This window comes from Octopus sinensis, unplaced genomic scaffold (assembly GCF_006345805.1).
Source record: "Octopus sinensis unplaced genomic scaffold, ASM634580v1 Contig19113, whole genome shotgun sequence".
NCBI lineage: Eukaryota > Metazoa > Mollusca > Cephalopoda > Octopoda > Octopodidae > Octopus > Octopus sinensis.
In genome coordinates, this window is record NW_021836179.1 from 71037 (window position 1) to 97427 (window position 26391).

The 26391-nt window shown below is 39.2% G+C and overlaps 1 protein-coding gene across 1 annotated transcript in view; it reads left to right on the forward strand.

Annotated features, from left to right (window-relative positions):
- LOC115232010 (zinc finger protein 493-like) overlaps positions 1-25599 on the forward strand; it is a 33247-nt gene extending 7648 nt beyond the window's left edge. The window contains exons 4-6 of the mRNA XM_036500198.1: positions 12257-13116; positions 23177-24424; positions 25397-25599. Coding sequence (XP_036356091.1) covers positions 12257-13116; positions 23177-24424; positions 25397-25599 — 2311 coding nt within the window. The remainder of the gene's footprint in view (positions 1-12256; positions 13117-23176; positions 24425-25396) is intronic.
- Positions 25600-26391: the final 792 nt, after the last annotated feature.

A 26391-nucleotide genomic window follows, 5' to 3' on the forward strand; every position in this document is an offset into this window, starting at 1 on the left:
TGGTAAACGATATTTCCCCTTTTGACACCCGATTTGTGTAATTTTCTTTTGAGTCCTTTATTCGTTTAATAATGTATATTTTGTGAGTAAATTTAGGGCATAACTACAGAAATGCGGGATCCTTTCGGTTTGGGGAGTTACCAAAATTGAAATTGCAAAACTGTTTATATCATTGTTCTGTGACCCTAACCACATCTTTTCAGGGAGTTCTCAAAAATGAAGCCCCCAAAAATCAAAATAATATTCTCCGCCTAAGCTGAACTCATCATATATATATATATATAGGTATTTTATAAAAAATTTATAAAAATAGGGTAAAGTAAAATAATTTACTTTACAACACACCGAGCTTTTTAGAAATAGCAGCCAAAAATTTGGCTATTTCTTCAACTGCAAGAAAATGTCTCCCAGACAATGCATATCACACCGAGCTTTTTAGAAATTAATTTATTCTACCCCCTTTTTTTATTTTTATTGACAATATATATATACGTAGATAGAGATATGTATATATGTGCATGCATGAGTAATGTTACACAATGTTAAAGAGTAGTTGTAGTTTACAAATTTTTACATTTCACCCAATGTTATATGATGTCATTTGTTAATTAATAAAGAAATATTGTAACATTTCTCTTTTGATCTCTCCTCTCTATCTAATTCTGTTTCTTTATTATTTCAGATTTACGGATGACAATGGCATCAAAGAAATTTTCTTTTATAATGAATACATCTTCAACATTTTTCATCTTTTAAAGTCTTGAGGAAAAGTTTACACAGAACGCATTGAAGCCTATTTCTATAAATCTTAGGTAGAAATTCAATGAAATGTTTGCTCTGAACTGAGATTAATAGCAACATTTTTCTATTTCATTAGCTGATGCTTTGCATTCTCGTTACTCTTTGATGACTTTCTAAATTTATAGCATCTTTAGATATCAGTGAAGTTTGCAGTGGAAATATTTGTAAGGAATAAACTATAAAAAGAAGGATAAAGATAGGAGTAAAAGTTTAATGTGGTGAGAAAGGCCAAGGATTGGGTCTATTTTGATTCCTCAAAGAAATGCTGAAAAATATGCGAAAATCATTGTATCGTTGTGATATCTGTGGTAAATCAACCACTAGAAATGATTTCTTAGATAGACACAAGCGTACTCACACAGGAGAAAAACCGTTCCAGTGTGATATCTGTGGTAAATCATTCTCTCAAAATTGTCATTTAACTTCTCACAAACGTGTTCATACAGGGGAGAAACCATATCACTGTGATATCTGTGGTAAATCATTCTCTAAAAACAGTAGCCTAACTGCACACAAACGCATTCACACAGGGGGAAAACCATTTCACTGTGATATCTGTGGTAAATCTTTCTCTGAAAGCAGTAAATTAGTTGGACACAAACGAAGTCATACAGGAGAAAAGCCATATCACTGTGATATTTGTGGTAAATCTTTCACTCAAAGCAATAACTTAACTAAACACAAACTTGTTCATACAGGAGAGAAGCCATTTCGCTGTGATATTTGTGGTAAATCTTTCACTCAAAGCAATAACTTAACTAAACACAAACTTGTTCATACAGGAGAGAAGCCATTTCGCTGTGATATTTGTGGTAAATCTTTCACTCAAAGCAATAACTTAACTAAACACAACCTTGTTCATACAGGAGAGAAGCCATTTCGCTGTGATATTTGTGGTAAATCCTTCACTCAAAGCAATAACTTAACTAATCACAAACGTGTTCATACAGGAGAGAAACCATTTCACTGTGATATCTGTGGTAAATCATTCTCTCAAAGCAATAGCTTAACTAGACACGTACGTATTCATACAGGTGAGAAACCATATGCCTTAATTAGTCACAAACGTAATCACGCAAGAGATAAAACATTTCCGTGTGATATCTGTGGTAAATCATTCCCTACAAACAGTCATTTAACTAAACACGGACGTATTCACACAGGAGAGAAACCGTTCCATTGTGATATCTGTGGTAAATCATTCTCTCAAAATTGTCATTTAACTTCTCACAAACGTATTCATACAGGAGAGAGGCCTTTTCGCTGTGATTTCTGTGGTAAATCATTCTCTAGGAAACGTTACTTAACTGGACATGTATCTATCCATACAAGAATTTGACTGTATTTTTTATGAAATGTCTTTGCAGCTCACAGCAACAGACATTTTAGAACCCTTTCTCCTTGTGGGCATTGTCAGTAACTGATGAACCCTTGGTAACATTCATAATCATCAGGGTTCCTTTTTGAGGTATTGTTAATGATGCCAACCCCTTTTGTAAGCACTTACCTGGGATACACATAGTTTTGCTGGGCACAGGTATTCGTTAGAATTGTGTGTAGAAAATAATTTGTATAACCATAAATATTGCCACTTTAGGAAGCACTAGATTAGACAATTGTGAGGAGTGGAAACAGTGATGTGCAGATAAATATAGTTGTGTGTGTAGCAGAATGTAGCAGACACGAGAGGCCCATTGATATTAAAGCTGAAATCTAAAAGAGGAGAAACGTGTGAGGCAGTGCAGCATCATGAGAGCAGATGGTGGAGAAATCCAGGTGAACATCTTTTAGAGTAACTGGGTTTTTAGCAAGACACAATTTCTTGCATACTGAAAATATATACTCCATGAAGAAGATTGTGAAATCGTGTGGAGGTGACGTGGTTAAATAAATATGTCTTCAACACTGAAACTTGCAGACTTGGTTTTTATATGTACCTAAATATGTATGTTTGATTGCTTCTCGTTTATTAATTGCATCCAAGGTGTTTGTTGATGCTGGGCTTTGATCTTTGTTTGCTTGTTTATTTCAGCTTGCTTCTTATTCCTCTGTGTCAATTTGCTTCTGATGAAGCAATTAGATGAACAAAGCTGCTCTTCTTTGTGTTTCTCTAGGCTGTGGGTTCGTTTAGTATCTCAGATAAAAAGTTGAATACATCGTTAGAGCAAATCCAACTCTACGCTTAATAAATCTTTCTGGTTTTGTGTTGAGATATTGAAAAGCTGTGGGCCCTGGATATCCTAAACCGTTGCAGTATTGGATTCTTACCCAAGATGGAAAGTAGAAGGTGTTTGGTACGATGTAGTGGCGTTCAGTTGAGCTGTTTGTATAGATTTCATTACCAAATTTAGGGGTAGACCTTAAAAACAGTATATATGTATATACAACGTGCTTCTTACACTTTGCGTCATCCAAATCCACTCACAAGGCTTCAGCTGGCCCGAGGCTATAGTAGAAGAAACTTACCCAAGGTGCCAAGCAGTGGAACTGAACCGGGGAACCATGTGATTGATAAGCAAGCTACGTACCACACAATTTTTTTTTTAAATGCTTGAAATTGTGTAGATTACAATTATATAGAAATTTGTTGGGGGAAAACACTACCTGGAGTAGGGGTGGGCAATTCACAGACTTTTTGAAAACGTATGAGGAAATAAAGATGTGTGAATTAGCCAAAACTCCTGTCCCCTCATCCTGAAAATGTTTCTCACAAGTGGTAGAAATAGACGAGATGGTCTTGTCATCTGTGCCTGGGTTAGAGGTAAGGTGCCTCATTTGGGATGCCACACTCTGCTACTCCTTTGCTCCTTCTCACATCCTGGATGCTGCAGTTAATGGCAGGGTCACTGCTTCCGTAGCCGAATGGAAGAAAACCCTGAGGTATCGGGACCTGACAGTGAACTATCTCTTCCACCTTGTGGTGTTTGAGACATTCAGAGGGACTAGGCCATTATCCATGAAGTTCTTGTCAACATTGGCAGGTGATGCCCGTGTGGGTGCATGGTTTTTCTTAACACCTGAGCCTCGCTGTCACCTGTAGTAATACTGGGAGGATGCTGGATTGCTTTAGTAGGTTCTATCAAACCTTGTGGGGTGCAACCAGCTGCTGTGATAAAAGAAATACCTCCTAATATGCTGCAAATGCCTTATTTTGGTTTGGAAAAGTGGGAGGACACCCCCATCTTGGAATCGATGGAAATTTATTTTTTTCATTGAATGAATTCCTCTGACCTAATATGCTCCAGAACCTGTTTTGGGGTCCGAAAAACAGGATGGAGGGAGCTGGAAGCCTTGGAATGTTCACCCCCACCACCATTGATCTTTTGATCCACAAAGTTTTCAGTAAGGAAAAAAATTGGATTTTTTTGCGTGGAATCAAGTACCCTGACCTAATATGCTGCAAATCCCTTATTGTCGTTAACAAAAAATTGGGGGACTTCCCCACTTTTTTCATACAGGTGAGAAGATCAGTGAGGGTTGGGTGAAATTTCTGAGGCTTCCACCTCACTCCATCCCGTTTTACGGACCCCAAAAAGAGTTTTGTAGCATATTAGGTCACAGGAATTCATTCAAGAAAAAAAAGACGCAAAAATATCCAATGATTCCGAAATGGGAAGGGGTGACCCTACCCTCTTGTTTTCCAAACCAATATAAGGGACGTGAAGCATCTTATTAGGTCAGGGTACTTGATTCCACCCCAAAAATCCAAGTTTTGTTTTTTTCTCTTAGTGAAAATCATGCAGTTGTTAATCTTGGGATTGAATGGGAAAAGCAGGCTCTTCATCCAGCTCCCCTTATTCTCCTCACCATTCCCATCACAGCCTGCATCACCTCCTGAACCCCACCCGACTCTCACTTTGGGCAGCTTCTATTTTATAATTTTATGCATTTTACTGTTGGTGAAAAACAAAGAAAGAGGCTTGGAGAAGCGATTATGAAAGAGTGCTGAATGAGGAGAATGAATGGGAGGAGGAGAGCCTGCCAAATGTTGACCCAGTAGAGGGACCAGCTCTCTTGTAGTTAAGGCAATTAAGGATATGAAACCAGGTAAAGCCCCCGGCCCATCAGGAATCACTGCTGAGATGCTTAAAACAGCTGGCTATGTGGGCTATGGCCTAGTCACCCGCATTGTAAACCAGGTAGTTCTGAATGGAGTCATACCCATTGACTGGCGTAGCAGCACCATAGTCAACTGCTACAAGGGTAAAGGTGATGCTCTTGACAGAAATAACTACAGGGGTATCAAACTGTTGGATCAGGTGATGAAGGTCACAGAGAGGGTCATAACCCTTCTCATTAGGGAGAGAATTTGCTTAGATGAGATGCAGTTCGGTTTTGTGCCAGGTAGAAGCACCACCACTAATGCTATATTCCTGGTCCGACAACTGCAGGAGAAGTACCTAGCTAAAGATAAACCCCTCTACATAGCTTTTGTGGACTTGGAGAAAGCCTTTGACAGGGTTCCTCGATCCCTTATCTGGTGGTCAATGCGGAAACTGGAGATTGACGAATGGCTAATAAGGGCTGTACAGGCTCTATACAGAGAGGCTGTCAGCAAGGCTAGGATTGGCAAAGAATATAGTGAAGAACTCCGGGTAGAAGTAGGTGTACACCAAGGATCAGCCCTCAGTCCCCATTTATTCATCATAGTCCTCCAGGCAATAACAGAGTAATTCAAAACAGGATGCCCCTGGGAGCTCCTCTATGCTGATGACCTGGCTCTCATAGCAGAATCACTACCGGAACTAGAAAAGAAATTTCGAGTGTGGAAGCAAGGGTTAGAATCAAAGGGCCTTAGAGTAAATGTAGCAAAGACCAAAGTTATAGTAAGCAAAAAGGCGAACTCATCACACACTCCCTCGGGCAGGTGGCCCTGCTCGATCTGAAGGAAAGGTGTAAGTAGAAACTCCATAAGATGCACCCGATGTAAGCTATGGACGCATAAGAGATGCGGCAACATCAAAGGGAAATTAACTGATAAGATAGCTTTCATGTGCGGCAGATGCACAGGGACAATAGACACCACAGACACTCAGAAAACAGATTCCATCACACTCCAGGGGAAGAAACTAGAAGTAGTTGATAGTTTCCGCTACCTGGGTGACCAAGTTAGTAGTGGAGGTGGATGCTCAGAGAGTGTCACCACTAGAATACGAATAGCATGGGCAAAGTTTAGAAAGCTCCTACCCCTACTGGCGACAAAGGGTCTCTCACTCAGACCGAAAGGTAGATTGTATGATGCATGTGTGCGAACTGCCATGCTTCACGGTAGTGAAACATGGGCTGTGACTGCAGGGGATATGCGTAGACTTGAAAGAAATGAAGCTAGCATGATCCGCTGGATGTGTAATGTCAGTGTGCACGCATGACAGAGTGTAATCACCCTGAGAGAAATGCTGGACATAAGAAGCATCAGATGTGGTGTGCAAGAGCGACGCTTGCGATGGTATGGTCATGTGCTGCTGATGGATGAGGAGAGATGTGTGAAGAAGTGCCACTCCTAAACAGTTGAAGGTATCAGGGGAGAGGTAGACCCAGGAAGACATGGGATGAGATAGTCAAGCATGACCTCAGAGCGTTGGGCCTCACTGAGGCAATGGGGAAGGACCGGGACCTCTGGAGATATGCTGTGACTGCAAAGACCCGGGCTGCTTCCTATGCCAGTTCCGCATAGCCCCTGCTCATTGAAAGTACCCTGGATCCCAGAACGTCCCGCTATGCTTGAGGAGACCTGTTGAGTCAAGCACATGAACATTGAGATAATTATCAATGGAAATAGTAGTTGTGATACCTGTGCAGGTGGCACATTAAAAGCACCATCAAAACGTGGCCGTAGCCTGCACCGCCTCGACACATAAAAAGCACCATCCAAATGTGGCCGTAGCCAGCACCGCCTCGACTGGCTTCTGTGCCGGTGGCACATAAAAGGCACCATCAAAACGTGGCCTTAGCAAGCACCGCCTCGACACATAAAAAGCACCATCCAAATGTGGCCGTAGCCAGCACCGCCTCGACTGGCTTCTGTGCCGGTGGCACATAAAAAGCACCATCCAAACGTGGCTGTTGCCAGCGCCGCCTTGGCTGGCTTCCGTGTCGGTGGCACGTTAAAAGCTCCAACCGATAGTGGCCAATGCCGGAATCCCCCCCCCCCGGCACCTGTGCAGGTGGCATGTAAAAAGCACCCACTACACTTGCGGAGTGGTTGGCATTAGGAAGGGCATCCAGCTGTAGAAACTGTGCCAGATCAGACTGGAGCCGGGTGCAGCCCCTAGCTTCCCAGACCCCGGTCGAACCGTCCAACGATGATGATGATGGTGATGATGGTTATGATGATGATGCATGCAGGAAACATTAATAGAAGAAAACACTTTCATTTCATTTCTTGTTATGGGTCGGGGGAGGAGGTGGGGTTTTTGTTTTTGTTTTGTATATTTTGAAAAATTAGAATTTACAGTTTTTTTTTGTTTTTTTCAGAATCGTAATCTCCTTATTTTTCTACAAATTTCACCAGAAAAATTTTGTTTATAGTAGAAAATTTAAGAAATTGCTTTGGGAGATTAAAAATTTTTTAATGCAGATTGTTTTTGCAGATTTGGAATCAACGAACTCGATATCGTGGGTTCCTGTAAAAACAAAACCCAAAAAACATCGGAAAGAGGGTGCGGTCCATTGTCTTTCCCCACGCCGTAAACGGAACCCTTCCCCCTTTATTTCAGGATAAAGTAAAAAAACGAAGGAAAGGGATATGGGACTGAAATTTTGATGTTGGGGTTGTTGAAAGAATCTTTTCCAGAATCGAAATTTCCATGGCCTAAAAACATGGGATTCCGGAGAGAAAAAAAAACAAAAAGGAATTTGAAAGCCGGGAAGGGCTCCGTTTCGATCTTCGCTATAGTTGAGGGTCGATGGTGGAAAAAGTTTGTCGACCCCTGTTAAAGGGTAGGGAACAGCACCTGCTGTGTTTCTAATCATATGTCCGTTTAATGAACAAACATACGGTTATATGCATTCTAATGCTAAGATGTAATGATGTCAGAAATATTTGGCTGCTATTTTTAGCAGGTTCAGTGACCATGCGCAGACACTCTTGTTGAGACGTAATTACTATTTAGCTGGATGAGGTTTTTATCATTTACCTTGGCTGAGATGCAATTAAAGGTGTGAATTAATATAATTTTAACGTCTCTTCGTGTTATATTGGGGACTTTTAATATATGTCACCGGTGTCGTTCAACCGCGGGAATAATTATCAACAGCTTTTACACGTGCTTCTAATTAAGACGAATCTAATTATATCAGATGTAGTAATACCTCGTGTTCAGGTGAACGTTGATCTCTATGAATAACACGAAGCGACTTACATGATTTGTGATTTAATATTTCTCTTGATCACAGCTTTAGTTGGTTGATCCCTATTTTACAGGAAAGGGGGCAAAAAGCTTTGAATCGAGGAACTTTGCTCGCCCTTCTTCATATTTCATTTGGACCTTAGATCGAAAGCACGAATTGTTTGTATGCCCCTTTGTAGCAAATATTGTGCGCATTTCTACTATCCATGGTGGGAAAAACAAAGTGGATTTCAAGAAAGGATCCTGGTCAGATCAACAAGTATTCTAATGGTAAGTGAAAAAATATATCTACATAGCATTTGTTGCACACTTGTTAACGGAGGTGTGTGATATCTAAGACAAGAAACTGAACCATAGGAGGTTAGTCTATATCTACAGACATTTGTCAGCTTTTTAAGTATTCCTGAAGACAAGCAGGAAGACCTCCCTCACAACGGCTTTCCTTTTGGTAAACGATATTTCCCCTTTTGACACCCGATTTGTGTAATTTTCTTTTGAGTCCTTTAATCGTTTAATAATGTATATTTTGTCAGTAAATTTAGGGCATAACTACAGAAATGCGGGATCCTTTCGGTTTTGGGGAGTTACCAAAATTGAAAATGCAAAAAGTTTATATCATTGTTCTGTGACCCTAACCACATCTTTTCAAGGAGTTCTCAAAAATGAAGCCCCTAAAAATCGAAATAATATTCTCCGCCTAACCTGAACTCATCATATATATATTTATATATGTATATGTATATATATATAATTATCAATAATAATATAGGGTGAAATTAATTAATTTGGAATAATCATCAATTTCACCAAGTAGATTTCGGCATGTAAAAGCCCCATTCAAGGAAGGTTTAAGTAATACTAAGTAATTAAGGGTTTAGCAACGATTTGCCTCACCACACACCGAATTTAGAAATAGCAGTCAAAAGAGTTTTGGCTCTTCTGCTATTTCTAAATTCGGTGTGTGGTGAGGCAAATCGTTGCTAAACCCTTAATTACTTGGTTAATATAGGGCGTAACAAATATCAGAAAATCAAAAAAAAAATGTGTGTAATAGGTGTAAAACAACTTGCTCTAAACGACTATCATGAAAAAAATGCGCGCTCGCGAAAGGGGGGTGGGGGAGAGGCTTCGGAAATTTCACATCTTCAGTCCACGGCCTTTAAACTAAGAAAAAATAGTGTAATTGGTGTAAAACTACTTGTTCTAAACGAGTATCAAGAACACACACTCACACATGAATCATAAAATCATATTTCGCAAAAAAAAAAATAAAGAGAAGAAATTCTGGAAAAAGTGAAGAAATGTTGGATCTCCGCCATGTGAATCAAAATACGTGTCAGAAACATCTTGAAATACTACAGAAATTATGTTACGAAAATGATAATGTATACATACCTCTTTGAGTGGTCCATCGATAATGATGATAAAGAAATGAGTTGGATTTGAACTCAGAATATTGACTAACACAACTACATACTACAAGACTCAAAATATTCAGCCAAGTCACCACCCTTTAACTAGCAATAATAATAACATCAATAACATAACAGCCAAAAGATTTATTTGTTCTGAAAATAACAATCATAGTAAATAAATATGTTCTTTAATATTCACATTCATGTGCACAGTTAAACACACTTACATACAAACAGTCACGCATGCATAATACAAAACGGAACACATAAATGAAGGATGCATTACTTAGTATATATTACATCTAGAGAATTTTGATTAATAAGTCAAATATGCAAATTATAAAGATAATTAATTGCTTTACTAAACAGTGTTGTAAAGGTGAAAAAATAAATTTGGGAAAAAAATACACGCCAAAACTAATTAATAAAGGATAATTAGGGAAGGATTGACACAAAATAATAATTTTTTCTGTCTCTTTTTTTCTGATAAATGCATCTTAATAAGTGAGAAGAATTGCATATATCTGAACTATTTCAAAGAAAAGCATAAATTTAATGTTTAAAATAGCTTTAACCAAGGAATGAGATTCAACATTTCTTCACTTTTTCCAGAATTTCTTCTCTTTATTTTTTTTTTTTGCGAAATACGGAGTTTATGATTCATGTGTGAGTGTGTGTTCTTGATACTCGTTTAGAACAAATAGTTTTACACCAATTACACTATTTTTTCTTAGTTTAAAGGCCGTGGACTGAAGATGTGAAATTTCCGAAGCCTCTCCCCCACCCCCCTTTCGCGAGCGCGCATTTTTTTCATGATAGTCGTTTAGAGCAAGTTGTTTTACACCTATTACGCTGTTTTTGTTTTTGTGCCCGGTTCAGACGCTTTCGGAAATTCCCGATATAAATATTCCGAGGCCTCTCCCCCACCCCTCTTTCTCGAGAGCGCATTTTTTTTTGTCATATTCGTTTAGAGCAAGTTGTTTTACACATATTACACTATTTTTTTTTTGTTTTGGTGCCCGGGTCAGCTCCTCAGACGCTTTCGGAACTTCCCGATGTGAATTTTCCGAGGCCTCTCCCCCACCCCCCTTTCGCGTGCGCGAATTTTTTTTTTCATATTCGTTCATAGGAAGTTGTTTTACACCTATTACACACATTTTTTTTTTGATTTTCTGATATTTGTTACGCCCTATATTAACCAATTACTTAGTATATGTATGTGTATATATATATATAGATAGATAGATAGATAGATAGAGAGAAGACCTGCCCTATAACGGGTTTCCTTTTGACACTCGATTTGTGTAATTTTCTTTTGAGCCCTTTAATCGTTTAATAATACATATTTTTCTCCCTACCTGTTTGAAAGTATTGCACCATCATTTTGTCCACTTGCTTCATCTGTAGAAGTAAAAAATTTCATCAGCATGGTTGTTGTTGAATTTGGGGAATCCGAAACATAAGCAAGTGGTAGGCCCTCTTTTGTTTTTCAACAAATCAGCAACGATTTGCTTCACCACACACCGAATTTTAGAAATAGCAGTAAAAAAATCTTAGCTATTCCTTCTACTTTAAAGGGAGTTCCCGGAAAAACCAGAGCACTTTAAAACAAACCATTCAGGTAAAAGGGAAAAAAATTAACGAAAATCATACTTCCCTTTAAAGTAAAAGGAATAGCTAAGATTTTTTGACTGCCTTTCTAAACTTCGGTGTGTGGTGAAGCAAATCGTTGCTGAACCCTAATTATATAGTATATATATATGTATGTATATATATAATATTATATTATATTATATACAGCTGTAATCATATGGAAATCAGTCTCCAAAGATGTTTGAGAAAAGTCCTTTCTCTAATATATTTGTGAATTTAAAACTTTTAGGTGACAAATTTTGAATTCTCATTGTTCCTAGAATAATATTTAACTTGTTAATCAGTACAGGAATGTTGTAACATTTCCGTTTCGGTCTCTCCTCTCTATCTAATTCTGTTTCTTTATTATTTCAGATTCACAGATGACATTGGCATCAAAGAACATTTTTCATCTTTTAAAGTCTTGAGGAAAAGTTTACACAGAACGCATCTAAGCCTATTTCTATAAATCTTTGGTAGAAATTCTATGAAATGTTTGCTCTGAACTGAGATTAATAGCAACATTTTTCTATTTCATTAGCTGATGCTTTGCATTCTCGTTACTCTTTGATGACTTTCTAAATTTATAGCATCTTTAGATATCAGTGAAGTTTGCAGTGGAAACATTTGTAAGGAATAAACTATAAAAAGAAGGATAAAGATAGGAGTAAAAGTTTAATGTGGTGAGAAAGGCCAAGGATTGGGTCTATTTTGATTCCTCAAAGAAATACTGAAAAATATGCGAAAATCATTGTATCGTTGTGATATCTGTGGTAAATCAACCACTAGAAGTGCTGCCTTAGATAGACACAAGCGTACTCACACAGGAGAGAAACCATATCACTGTGATATCTGTGGTAAATCATTCATACAAAGCAGTGACTTAACTTCTCACAAACGTGTTCATACAGGAGAGAAACCATTTCGCTGTGATATTTGTGGTAAATCCTTCACTCAAAGTGGTGGCTTAACTAATCACAAACGTGTTCATACAGGAGAGAAACCATTTCGCTGTGATATTTGTGGTAAATCCTTCGCTCAAAGCAAGGGCTTAACTAATCACAAACGTATTCATACAGGAGAGAAGCCATTTCGCTGTGATATTTGTGGTAAATCATTCTCTCACAGAAGTGCCTTAATTGTACACAAACGTGTTCATACAGGAGAGAAGCCATTTCACTGTGATACGTGTGGCAAATCATTCTCTAGCAGCAATTACCTAACTAGCCACAGACATATTCATACAGGAGAGAAGCCATTTCACTGTGATACGTGTGGCAAATCATTCTCTAGCAGCAATTACCTAACTAGCCACAGACATATTCATACAGGAGAGAAGCCATTTCGCTGTGATATTTGTGGTAAATCATTCTCTCAAAGTAGTCCCTTAACTGCACACAAACGTGTTCATACAGGAGAGAAGCCATTTCACTGTGATACGTGTGGCAAATCATTCTCTAGCAGCAATTACCTAACTAGCCACAGACATATTCATACAGGAGAGAAGCCATTTCGCTGTAATATCTGTGGTAAATCATTCTCTCAAAGTAGTCCCTTAACTGCACACAAACGTGTTCATACAGGAGAGAAGCCATTTCACTGTGATACGTGTGGCAAATCATTCTCTAGCAGCAATTACCTAACTAGCCACAGACATATTCATACAGGAGAGAAGCCATTTCACTGTGATACGTGTGGCAAATCATTCTCTAGCAGCAATTACCTAACTAGCCACAGACATATTCATACAGGAGAGAAGCCATTTCGCTGTGATATTTGTGGTAAATCATTCTCTCAAAGTAGTCCCTTAACTGCACACAAACGTGTTCATACAGGAGAGAAGCCATTTCACTGTGATACGTGTGGCAAATCATTCTCTAGCAGCAATTACCTAACTAGCCACAGACATATTCATACAGGAGAGAAGCCATTTCGCTGTGATATTTGTGGTAAATCATTCTCTCAAAGTAGTCACTTAACTGCACACAAACGTGTTCATACAGGAGAGAAGCCATTTCACTGTGATATTTGTGGTAAATCCTTCATACAAAGCAATGACTTAACTAAACACAAACGTGTTCATACAGGAGAGAAGCAATTTTGCTGTGATATTTGTGGTAAATCCTTCATACAAAGCAATGACTTAACTAAACACAAACGTGTTCATACAGGAGAAAAGCCATTTCGCTGTGATATTTGTGGTAAATCATTCTCTCAAAGCAATAACTTAACTAAACACAAACGTGTTCATACAGGAGAGAGGCCATTTCGCTGTGATATTTGTGGTAAATCATTCTCTCAAAGCAATGACTTAACTAAACACAAACGTGTTCATACAGGAGAAAAGCCATTTCGCTGTGATATTTGTGGTAAATGCTTCATACAAAGCAGTGACTTAACTAAACACGAACGTGTTCATACAGGATAGAGGCCTTTTTGCTGTGATTTCTGTATTTTTTATGAAATGTCTTTGCAGCACACAGCAACAGACATTTTAAAACCCTTTCTCCTTGTGGGCATTGTCAGAAACTGATGAACCTTTGGTAATATTTATAATCATCAGGGTTCCTTTTTGAGGTATTGTTAATGATGCCAACCCTTTTTGTAAGCACTTACCTGGGATACACATAGTTTTGCTGGGCACAGGTATTCGTTAGAATTCTGTGTAGAAAATAATTTGTATAACCATAAATATTGCCACTTTAGGAAGCACTAGATTAGACAATTGTGAGGAGTGGAAACAGTGATGTGCAGATAAATATAGTTGTGTGTGTAGCAGACACAAGAGGCCCATTGATATTAAAGCTGAAATCTAAAAGAGGAGAAACGTGTGAGGCAGTGCAGCATCATGAGAGCAGATGGTGGAGAAATCCAGGTGAACATCTTTTAGAGTAACTGGGTTTTTAGCAAGACACAATTTCTTGCATACTGAAAATATATACTCCATGAAGAAGATTGTGAAATCGTGTGGAGGTGACGTGGTTAAATAAATATGTCTTCAACACTGAAACTTGCTGACTTGGTTTTTATATGTACCTAAATATGTATGTTTGATTGCTTCTCGTTTATTAATTGCATCCAAGGTCTTTGTTGATGCTGGGCTTTGATCTTTGTTTGCTTGTTTATTTCAGCTTGCTTCTTATTCCTCTGTGTCAATTTGCTTCTGATGAAGCAATTAGATGAACAAAGCTGCTCTTCTTTGTGTTTCTCTAGGCTGTGGGTTCGTTTAGTATCTCAGATAAAAAGTTGAATACATCGTTAGAGCAAATCCAACTCTACGCTTAATAAATCTTTCTGGTTTTGTGTCGAGATATTGAAAAGCTGAGGGTCCTGGAAACCCTAAACCATTGCAGTATTGGATTCTTACCCAAGATGGGATGTGGAAGGTGTTTGGTACGATGCAGTGGCGTTTAGTTGAGCTGTTTGTATAGATTTCATTACCAAATTTAGGGGTAGGCCTTAAAAACTGTAAATATCTATATACAATGGGCTTCTTACAGTTTCCATCATCCAAATCCACTCATAAGGCTTCGGCTGGCCCTAGGCTATAGTAGAAGAAACTTACCCAAGGTGCCAAGCATTGGAACTGAACCAAGGAACCATGTGATTGATAAGCAAGCTACTGAGCACACAATTTTTTTTTTAAATGCTTGAAATTGTGTAGATTACAATTATATAGGAATTTGCTGGGGGTAAACACTACCTGGAGTAGGGGTGGGCAATTCACAGACTTTGTGAAAACGTATGAGGAAATAAAGATGTGTGAATTAGCCAAAACTCCTGTCCCCTCATCCTGAAAATGTTTCTCACAAGTGGTAGAAATAGACGAGATGGTCTTGTCATCTGTGCCTGGGTTAGAGGTAAGGTGCCTCATTTGGGATGCCACACTCTGCTACTCCTTTGCTCCTTCTCACATCCTGGATGCTGCAGTTAATGGCAGGGTCACTGCTTCCGTAGCCAAATGGAAGAAAACCCTGAGGTATCGGGACGTGACAGTGAACTATCACTTCCACCTTGTGGTGTTTGAGACATTCAGAGGGACTAGGCCATTATCCATGAAGTTCTTGTCAACACTGGCAGGTGATGCCCGTGTGGGTGCATGGTTTTCTTAACACCTGAGCCTCGCTGTCACCTGTAGTAATACTGGGAGGATGCTGGATTGCTTCAGTAGGTTCTATCAAACCTTGTGGCGTGCAACCAGCTGCTGTGATAAAAGAAATACCTCCTAATATGCTGCAAATCCCTTATTTTGGAGGACAACCCCATCTTAGTATCGTTGGAAACTTATTTTTTTCATTGAATGAATTCCTCTCACCTAATATGCTACAAAACCTTTTTTTGGGGTCGGAAAAACGGGAGGGAGGGAGCTGGAAGCATTGGAATGTTCACCCCCACCACCATTGATCTTTTGATCCACAAAGTTTTCAGTAAGGAAAAATAATTGGATTTTTTTGCGTGGAATCAAGTACCCTGACCTCCTAATATGCTGCAAATCCCTTATTGTGGTTACCAAAAAATTGGGGGCGTTCCCCCCTTTTTTCATGCAGGTGAAAAGATCAGTGAGGGTGGGGTGAAATTTCTGAGGCTTCCACCTCACCCCATCCCGTTTTACGGACCCCAAAAAGAGTTTTGTAGCATATTAGGTCACAGGAATTCATTCAAGAAAAAAAAGACGCAAAAATATCCAATGATTCCGAAATGGGAAGGGGTGACCCTACCCTCTTGTTTTCCAAACCAATATAAGGGACGTGAAGCATCTTATTAGGTCAGGGTACTTGATTCCACCCCAAAAATCCAAGTTTTGTCTTTTTTCTCTTAGTGAAAATCATGCGGTTGTTAATATTGGAATTGAATGAGAAAAGCAGGCTCTTCATCCAGCTCCCCTTATTCTCCTCACCATTCCCATCACAGCCTGCATCACCACCTGAACCCCACCCGACTCTCACTTTGGGCAGCTTCTCTTTTATAATTTTATGCATTTTACTGTTGGTGAAAAACAAAGAAAGAGGCTTGGAGAAGCGATTATGAAAGAGTGCTGAATGAGGAGAATGAATGGGAGGAGGAGAGCCTGCCAAATGTTGACCCAGTAGAGGGACCAGCTCCCTTGTAGTTAAGGCAATTAAGGATATGAGACCAGGTAAAGCCCCCGGCCCATCAGGAATCACTGCTGAGATGCTTAAAACAGCTGGCTATGTGGGCTATGGCCTAGTCACCCGCATTGTAAACCAGGTAGTTCTGAATGGAGTCATACCCATTGACTGGCGTAGCAGCACCATAGTCAACTGCTACAAGGGTAAAGGTGATGCTCTTGACAGAAATAACTACAGGGGTATCAAACTGTTGGATCAGGTGATGAAGGTCACAGAGAGGGTCATAACCCTTCTCATTAGGGAGAGAATTTGCTTAGATGAGATGCAGTTCGGTTTTGTGCCAGGTAGAAGCACCACCACTAATGCTATATTCCTGGTCCGACAACTGCAGGAGAAGTACCTAGCTAAAGATAAACCCCTCTACATAGCTTTTGTGGACTTGGAGAAAGCCTTTGACAGGGTTCCTCGATCCCTTATCTGGTGGTCGATGCGGAAACTGGAGATTGACAAATGGCTAATAAGGGCTGTACAGGCTCTATACAGAGAGGCTGTCAGCAAGGCTAGGATTGGCAAAGAATATAGTGAAGAACTCCGGGTAGAAGTAGGTGTACACCAAGGATCAGCCCTCAGTCCCCATTTATTCATCATAGTCCTCCAGGCAATAACAGAGGAATTCAAAACAGGATGCCCCTGGGAGCTCCTCTATGCTGATGACCTGGCTCTCATAGCAGAATCACTACCGGAACTAGAAAAGAAATTTCGAGTGTGGAAGCAAGGGTTAGAATCAAAGGGCCTTAGAGTAAATGTAGCAAAGACCAAAGTTATAGTAAGCAAAAAGGCGAACTCATCACACACACCCTCGGGCAGGTGGCCCTGCTCGATCTGAAGGAAAGGTGTAAGTAGAAACTCCATAAGATGCACCCGATGTAAGCTATGGACGCATAAGAGATGCGGCAACATCAAAGGGAAATTAACTGATAAGATAGCTTTCATGTGCGGCAGATGCACAGGGACAATAGACACCACAGACACTCAGAAAACAGATTCCATCACACTCCAGGGGAAGAAACTAGAAGTAGTTGATAGTTTCCGCTACCTGGGTGACCAAGTTAGTAGTGGAGGTGGATGCTCAGAGAGTGTCACCACTAGAATACGAATAGCATGGGCAAAGTTTAGAAAGCTCCTACCCCTACTGGCGACAAAGGGTCTCTCACTCCGACCGAAAGGTAGATTGTATGATGCATGTGTGCGAACTGCCATGCTTCACGGTAGTGAAACATGGGCTGTGACTGCAGGGGATATGCGTAGACTTGAAAGAAATGAAGCTAGCATGATCCGCTGGATGTGTAATGTCAGTGTGCACGCATGACAGAGTGTAATCACCCTGAGAGAAATGCTGGACATAAGAAGCATCAGATGTGGTGTGCAAGAGCGACGCTTGCGATGGTATGGTCATGTGCTGCTGATGGATGAGGAGAGATGTGTGAAGAAGTGCCACTCCTAAACAGTTGAAGGTATCAGGGGAGAGGTAGACCCAGGAAGACATGGGATGAGATAGTCAAGCATGACCTCAGAGCGTTGGGCCTCACTGAGGCAATGGGGAAGGACCGGGACCTCTGGAGATATGCTGTGACTGCAAAGACCCGGGCTGCTTCCTATGCCAGTTCCGCATAGCCCCTGCTCATTGAAAGTACCCTGGATCCCAGAACGTCCCGCTATGCTTGAGGAGACCTGTTGAGTCAAGCACATGAACATTGAGATAATTATCAATGGAAATAGTAGTTGTGATACCTGTGCAGGTGGCACATTAAAAGCACCATCAAAACGTGGCCGTAGCCTGCACCGCCTCGACACATAAAAAGCACCATCCAAATGTGGCCGTAGCCAGCACCGCCTCGACTGGCTTCTGTGCCGGTGGCACATAAAAAGCACCATCCAAACGTGGCTGTTGCCAGCGCCGCCTTGGCTGGCTTCCGTGTCGGTGGCACGTTAAAAGCTCCAACCGATAGTGGCCAATGCCGGAATCCCCCCCCCCCGGCACCTGTGCAGGTGGCATGTAAAAAGCACCCACTACACTTGCGGAGTGGTTGGCATTAGGAAGGGCATCCAGCTGTAGAAACTGTGCCAGATCAGACTGGAGCCGGGTGCAGCCCCTAGCTTCCCAGACCCCGGTCGAACCGTCCAACGATGATGATGATGGTGATGATGGTTATGATGATGATGCATGCAGGAAACATTAATAGAAGAAAACACTTTCATTTCATTTCTTGTTATGGGTCGGGGGAGGAGGTGGGGTTTTTGTTTTTGTTTTGTATATTTTGAAAAATTAGAATTTACAGTTTTTTTTTGTTTTTTTCAGAATCGTAATCTCCTTATTTTTCTACAAATTTCACCAGAAAAATTTTGTTTATAGTAGAAAATTTAAGAAATTGCTTTGGGAGATTAAAAATTTTTTAATGCAGATTGTTTTTGCAGATTTGGAATCTCCGCACTCGATATCGTGGGTTCCTGTAAAAACAAAACCCAAAAAACATCGGAAAGAGGGTGCGGTCCATTGTCTTTCCCCACGCCGTAAACGGAACCCTTCCCCCTTTATTTCAGGGAAAAGTAAAAGAACGAAGGAAAGGGATATGGGACTGAGATTTTGATGTTGGGGTTGTTGAAAAAATCTTTTCCAGAATCGAAATTTCCATGGCCTAAAAACATGGGATTCCGGAGAAAAGAAAAACAAAAAGGAATTTGAAAACCGGGAAGGGCTCCGCTTCGATTTTTGCTATAGTTGAGGGTCGATGGTGGAAAAAGTTTGTCGACCCCTGTTAAAGGGTAGGGAACAGCACCTGCTGTGTTTCTAATCATATGTCCGTTTAATGAACAAACATACGGTTATATGCATTCTAATGCTAAGATGTAATTATGTCAGAAATATTTGGCTGCTATTTTTAGCAGGTTCAGTGACCATGCGCAGACACTCTTGTTGAGACGTAATTACTATTTAGCTGGATGAGGTTTTTATCATTTACCTTGGCTGAGATGCAATTAAAGGTGTGAATTAATATAATTTTAACGTCTCTTCGTGTTATATTGGGGACTTTTAATATATGTCACCGGTGTCGTTCAACCGCGGGAATAATTATCAACAGCTTCTACACGTGCTTCTAATTAAGACGAATCTAATTATATCAGATGTAGTAATACCTCGTGTTCAGGTGAACGTTGATCTCTAGGAATAACACGAAGCGACTTACATGATTTGTGATTTAATATTTCTCTTGATCACAGCTTTAGTTGGTTGATCCCTATTTTACAGGAAAGGGGGCAAAAAGCTTTGAATCGAGGAACTTTGCTCGCCCTTCTTCATATTTCATTTGGACCTTAGATCGAAAGCACGAATTGTTTGTATGCCCCTTTGTAGCAAATATTGTGCGCATTTCTACTATCCATGGTGGGAAAAACAAACTGGATTTCAAGAAAGGATCCTGGTCAGATCAACAAGTATTCTAATGGTAAGTGAAAAAATATATCTACATAGCATTTGTTGCACACTTGTTAACGGAGGTGTGTGATATCTAAGACAAGAAACTGAACCATAGGAGGTTAGTCTATATCTACAGACATTTGTCAGCTTTTTAAGTATTCCTGAAGACAAGCAGGAACACCTCCCTCACAACGGCTTTCCTTTTGGTAAACGATATTTCCCCTTTTGACACCCGATTTGTGTAATTTTCTTTTGAGTCCTTTAATCGTTTAATAATGTATATTTTGTCAGTAAATTTAGGGCATAACTACAGAAATGCGGGATCCTTTCGGTTTTGGGGAGTTACCAAAATTGAAAATGCAAAAAGTTTATATCATTGTTCTGTGACCCTAACCACATCTTTTCAAGGAGTTCTCAAAAATGAAGCCCCTAAAAATCGAAATAATATTCTCCGCCTAACCTGAACTCATCATATATATATTTATATATGTATATGTATATATATATAATTATCAATAATAATATAGGGTGAAATTAATTAATTTGGAATAATCATCAATTTCACCAAGTAGATTTCGGCATGTAAAAGCCCCATTCAAGGAAGGTTTAAGTAATACTAAGTAATTAAGGGTTTAGCAACGATTTGCCTCACCACACACCGAATTTAGAAATAGCAGTCAAAAGAGTTTTGGCTCTTCTGCTATTTCTAAATTCGGTGTGTGGTGAGGCAAATCGTTGCTAAACCCTTAATTACTTGGTTAATATAGGGCGTAACAAATATCAGAAAATCAAAAAAAAAATGTGTGTAATAGGTGTAAAACAACTTCCTATGAACGAATATGAAAAAAAAATTCGCGCACGTGAAAGGGGGGTGGGGGAGAGGCCTCGGAAAATTCACATCGGGAAGTTCCGAAAGCGTCTGAGGGGCTGACCCGGGCACCAAAACAAAAAAAAATAGTGTAATATGTGTAAAACAACTTGCTCTAAACGAATATGACAAGAAAAATTCGCATTCGCGAAGGAGGGGTGGGGGTGAGGCTTTGGAATATTTATATCGGGAACTTTCGAAAGCGTTTGAACCAGGCACACAAACAAAAACAAAACAGCGTAATAGGTGTAAAACAACTTGCTCTAAACGACTATCATGAAAAAAATGCGCGCTCGCGAAAGGGGGGTGGGGGAGAGGCTTCGGAAATTTCACATCTTCAGTCCACGGCCTTTAAACTAAGAAAAAATAGTGTAATTGGTGTAAAACTATTTGTTCTAAACGAGTATCAAGAACACACACTCACACATGAATCATAAAATCATATTTCGCAAAAAAAAAATAAAGAGAAGAAATTCTGGAAAAAGTGAAGAAATGTTGGATCTCCGCCATGTGAATCAAAATACGTGTCAGAAACATCTTGAAATACTACAGAAATTATGTTACGAAAATGATAATGTATACATACCTCTTTGAGTGGTCCATCGATAATGATGATAAAGAAATGAGTTGGATTTGAACTCAGAATATTGACTAACACAACTACATACTACAAGACTCAAAATATTCAGCCAAGTCACCACCCTTTAACTAGCAATAATAATAACATCAATAACATAACAGCCAAAAGATTTATTTGTTCTGAAAATAACAATCATAGTAAATAAATATGTTCTTTAATATTCACATTCATGTGCACAGTTAAACACACTTACATACAAACAGTCACGCATGCATAATACAAAAATTTTTTTTTTCATATTCGTTCATAGGAAGTTGTTTTACACCTATTACACACATTTTTTTTTTGATTTTCTGATATTTGTTACGCCCTATATTAACCAATTACTTAGTATATGTATGTGTATATATATATATAGATAGATAGATAGAGAGAAGACCTGCCCTATAACGGGTTTCCTTTTGACACTCGATTTGTGTAATTTCTTTTGAGCCCTTTAATCGTTTAATAATACATATTTTTCTCCCTACCTGTTTGAAAGTATTGCACCATCATTTTGTCCACTTGCTTCATCTGTAGAAGTAAAAAATTTCATCAGCATGGTTGTTGTTGAATTTGGGGAATCCGAAACATAAGCAAGTGGTAGGCCCTCTTTTGTTTTTCAACAAATCAGCAACGATTTGCTTCACCACACACCGAATTTTAGAAATAGCAGTAAAAAATCTTAGCTATTCCTTCTACTTTAAAGGGAGTTCCCGGAAAAACCAGAGCACTTTAAAACAAACCATTCAGGTAAAAGGGAAAAAAATTAACGAAAATCATACTTCCCTTTAAAGTAAAAGGAATAGCTAAGATTTTTTGACTGCCTTTCTAAACTTCGGTGTGTGGTGAAGCAAATCGTTGCTGAACCCTAATTATATAGTATATATATATGTATGTATATATATAATATTATATTATATTATATACAGCTGTAATCATATGGAAATCAGTCTCCAAAGATGTTTGAGAAAAGTCCTTTCTCTAATATATTTGTGAATTTAAAACTTTTAGGTGACAAATTTTGAATTCTCATTGTTCCTAGAATAATATTTAACTTGTTAATCAGTACAGGAATGTTGTAACATTTCCGTTTCGGTCTCTCCTCTCTATCTAATTCTGTTTCTTTATTATTTCAGATTCACAGATGACATTGGCATCAAAGAACATTTTTCATCTTTTAAAGTCTTGAGGAAAAGTTTACACAGAACGCATCTAAGCCTATTTCTATAAATCTTTGGTAGAAATTCTATGAAATGTTTGCTCTGAACTGAGATTAATAGCAACATTTTTCTATTTCATTAGCTGATGCTTTGCATTCTCGTTACTCTTTGATGACTTTCTAAATTTATAGCATCTTTAGATATCAGTGAAGTTTGCAGTGGAAACATTTGTAAGGAATAAACTATAAAAAGAAGGATAAAGATAGGAGTAAAAGTTTAATGTGGTGAGAAAGGCCAAGGATTGGGTCTATTTTGATTCCTCAAAGAAATACTGAAAAATATGCGAAAATCATTGTATCGTTGTGATATCTGTGGTAAATCAACCACTAGAAGTGCTGCCTTAGATAGACACAAGCGTACTCACACAGGAGAGAAACCATATCACTGTGATATCTGTGGTAAATCATTCATACAAAGCAGTGACTTAACTTCTCACAAACGTGTTCATACAGGAGAGAAACCATTTCGCTGTGATATTTGTGGTAAATCCTTCACTCAAAGTGGTGGCTTAACTAATCACAAACGTGTTCATACAGGAGAGAAACCATTTCGCTGTGATATTTGTGGTAAATCCTTCGCTCAAAGCAAGGGCTTAACTAATCACAAACGTATTCATACAGGAGAGAAGCCATTTCGCTGTGATATTTGTGGTAAATCATTCTCTCACAGAAGTGCCTTAATTGTACACAAACGTGTTCATACAGGAGAGAAGCCATTTCACTGTGATACGTGTGGCAAATCATTCTCTAGCAGCAATTACCTAACTAGCCACAGACATATTCATACAGGAGAGAAGCCATTTCACTGTGATACGTGTGGCAAATCATTCTCTAGCAGCAATTACCTAACTAGCCACAGACATATTCATACAGGAGAGAAGCCATTTCGCTGTGATATTTGTGGTAAATCATTCTCTCAAAGTAGTCCCTTAACTGCACACAAACGTGTTCATACAGGAGAGAAGCCATTTCACTGTGATACGTGTGGCAAATCATTCTCTAGCAGCAATTACCTAACTAGCCACAGACATATTCATACAGGAGAGAAGCCATTTCGCTGTAATATCTGTGGTAAATCATTCTCTCAAAGTAGTCCCTTAACTGCACACAAACGTGTTCATACAGGAGAGAAGCCATTTCACTGTGATACGTGTGGCAAATCATTCTCTAGCAGCAATTACCTAACTAGCCACAGACATATTCATACAGGAGAGAAGCCATTTCGCTGTGATACGTGTGGCAAATCATTCTCTAGCAGCAATTACCTAACTAGCCACAGACATATTCATACAGGAGAGAAGCCATTTCACTGTGATACGTGTGGCAAATCATTCTCTAGCAGCAATTACCTAACTAGCCACAGACATATTCATACAGGAGAGAAGCCATTTCGCTGTGATATTTGTGGTAAATCATTCTCTCAAAGTAGTCCCTTAACTGCACACAAACGTGTTCATACAGGAGAGAAGCCATTTCACTGTGATACGTGTGGCAAATCATTCTCTAGCAGCAATTACCTAACTAGCCACAGACATATTCATACAGGAGAGAAGCCATTTCGCTGTGATATTTGTGGTAAATCATTCTCTCAAAGTAGTCCCTTAACTGCACACAAACGTGTTCATACAGGAGAGAAGCCATTTCACTGTGATACGTGTGGCAAATCATTCTCTAGCAGCAATTACCTAACTAGCCACAGACATATTCATACAGGAGAGAAGCCATTTCGCTGTGATATTTGTGGTAAATCATTCTCTCAAAGTAGTCACTTAACTGCACACAAACGTGTTCATACAGGAGAGAAGCCATTTCACTGTGATATTTGTGGTAAATCCTTCATACAAAGCAATGACTTAACTAAACACAAACGTGTTCATACAGGAGAGAAGCAATTTTGCTGTGATATTTGTGGTAAATCCTTCATACAAAGCAATGACTTAACTAAACACAAACGTGTTCATACAGGAGAAAAGCCATTTCGCTGTGATATTTGTGGTAAATCCTTCATACAAAGCAATGACTTAACTAAACACAAACGTGTTCATACAGGAGAGAGGCCATTTCGCTGTGATATTTGTGGTAAATCATTCTCTCAAAGCAATGACTTAACTAAACACAAACGTGTTCATACAGGAGAAAAGCCATTTCGCTGTGATATTTGTGGTAAATGCTTCATACAAAGCAGTGACTTAACTAAACACGAACGTGTTCATACAGGATAGAGGCCTTTTTGCTGTGATTTCTGTATTTTTTATGAAATGTCTTTGCAGCACACAGCAACAGACATTTTAAAACCCTTTCTCCTTGTGGGCATTGTCAGAAACTGATGAACCTTTGGTAATATTTATAATCATCAGGGTTCCTTTTTGAGGTATTGTTAATGATGCCAACCCTTTTTGTAAGCACTTACCTGGGATACACATAGTTTTGCTGGGCACAGGTATTCGTTAGAATTCTGTGTAGAAAATAATTTGTATAACCATAAATATTGCCACTTTAGGAAGCACTAGATTAGACAATTGTGAGGAGTGGAAACAGTGATGTGCAGATAAATATAGTTGTGTGTGTAGCAGACACGAGAGGCCCATTGATATTAAAGCTGAAATCTAAAAGAGGAGAAACGTGTGAGGCAGCGCAGCATCATGAGAGCAGATGGTGGAGAAATCCAGGTGAACATCTTTTAGAGTAACTGGGTTTTTAGCAAGACACAATTTCTTGCATACTGAAAATATATACTCCATGAAGAAGATTGTGAAATCGTGTGGAGGTGACGTGGTTAAATAAATATGTCTTCAACACTGAAACTTGCTGACTTGGTTTTTATATGTACCTAAATATGTATGTTTGATTGCTTCTCGTTTATTAATTGCATCCAAGGTCTTTGTTGATGCTGGGCTTTGATCTATGTTTGCTTGTTTATTTCAGCTTGCTTCTTATTCCTCTGTGTCAATTTGCTTCTGATGAAGCAATTAGATGAACAAAGCTGCTATCCCCACTTTTTTCATGCAGGTGAAATTTCTGAGGCTTCCTCCTCACCTCACCCCGTTTTACAGTCCCCAAAAAGCATTGTAGCATATTACGAGGTCACAGAACTTCATCCAACGAAAAAAGACAAAAATATCCAATGATTCCAGGGTGGGAAGGGGTCTCCCTCCCCACTTTTTTTCTGGACCCAAATAAGGGGTTTGCAGCATATTAAGAGGTATTTGACTCCACGGAAAAAATCCAAGTTTTTTTTTTCTTTTTGCTTTGTGAAAATCTTAGAAATTTACTGTTCTACAGTAATTTTCTTTGCTGTAAATAAATATTTATATCATCTTGGATAAGAGGTGATTTGTTTTTGAAACGCCTTTTAATGGAAACGGTACGTCTTCCATGCCATCAAACATGCGAATCATTTGGCAATAAATAGCATTATATTTTTGGGTAAATAAAGAGAAATTGGAAAATGTAAAGAAAACAATTTTAATTCTGATATAACCATAATTGGCATACCTACACAACTCCTCTCCACTTTGTTTCCTCCTGTCTTTCAAAACAAAAGAAATGTGTTTTCAATGAAATTCTCTACAAACATGAAGTGGAGAGAGAACACACAGGGAAAGGAAAAGCCTACAAACGTCTTCTTTGAAATTTTGTAATTTTCCAGATGGTTAAACTGCTTCATCACACCCTGCCACCCTTCATCCTCTCCTTCCCCACATGCTCCGATCCCTTCTAGCGTGGGATTTGGTGGGTATTTGTCCTGCTCATCCCTTTATTCAGCCCACAACTCCTGTAAACGCCAACTTAACCACCATCGTCTCCTACCCCCACTGCCAGTATTAACGCTCTTCGTCCTGCTCCCCACTCTACCTCCATCGCTAACCTTCTCCCTACTCCCCTTATTCACCCCACCCTGCCTGCATCACCACTCAACC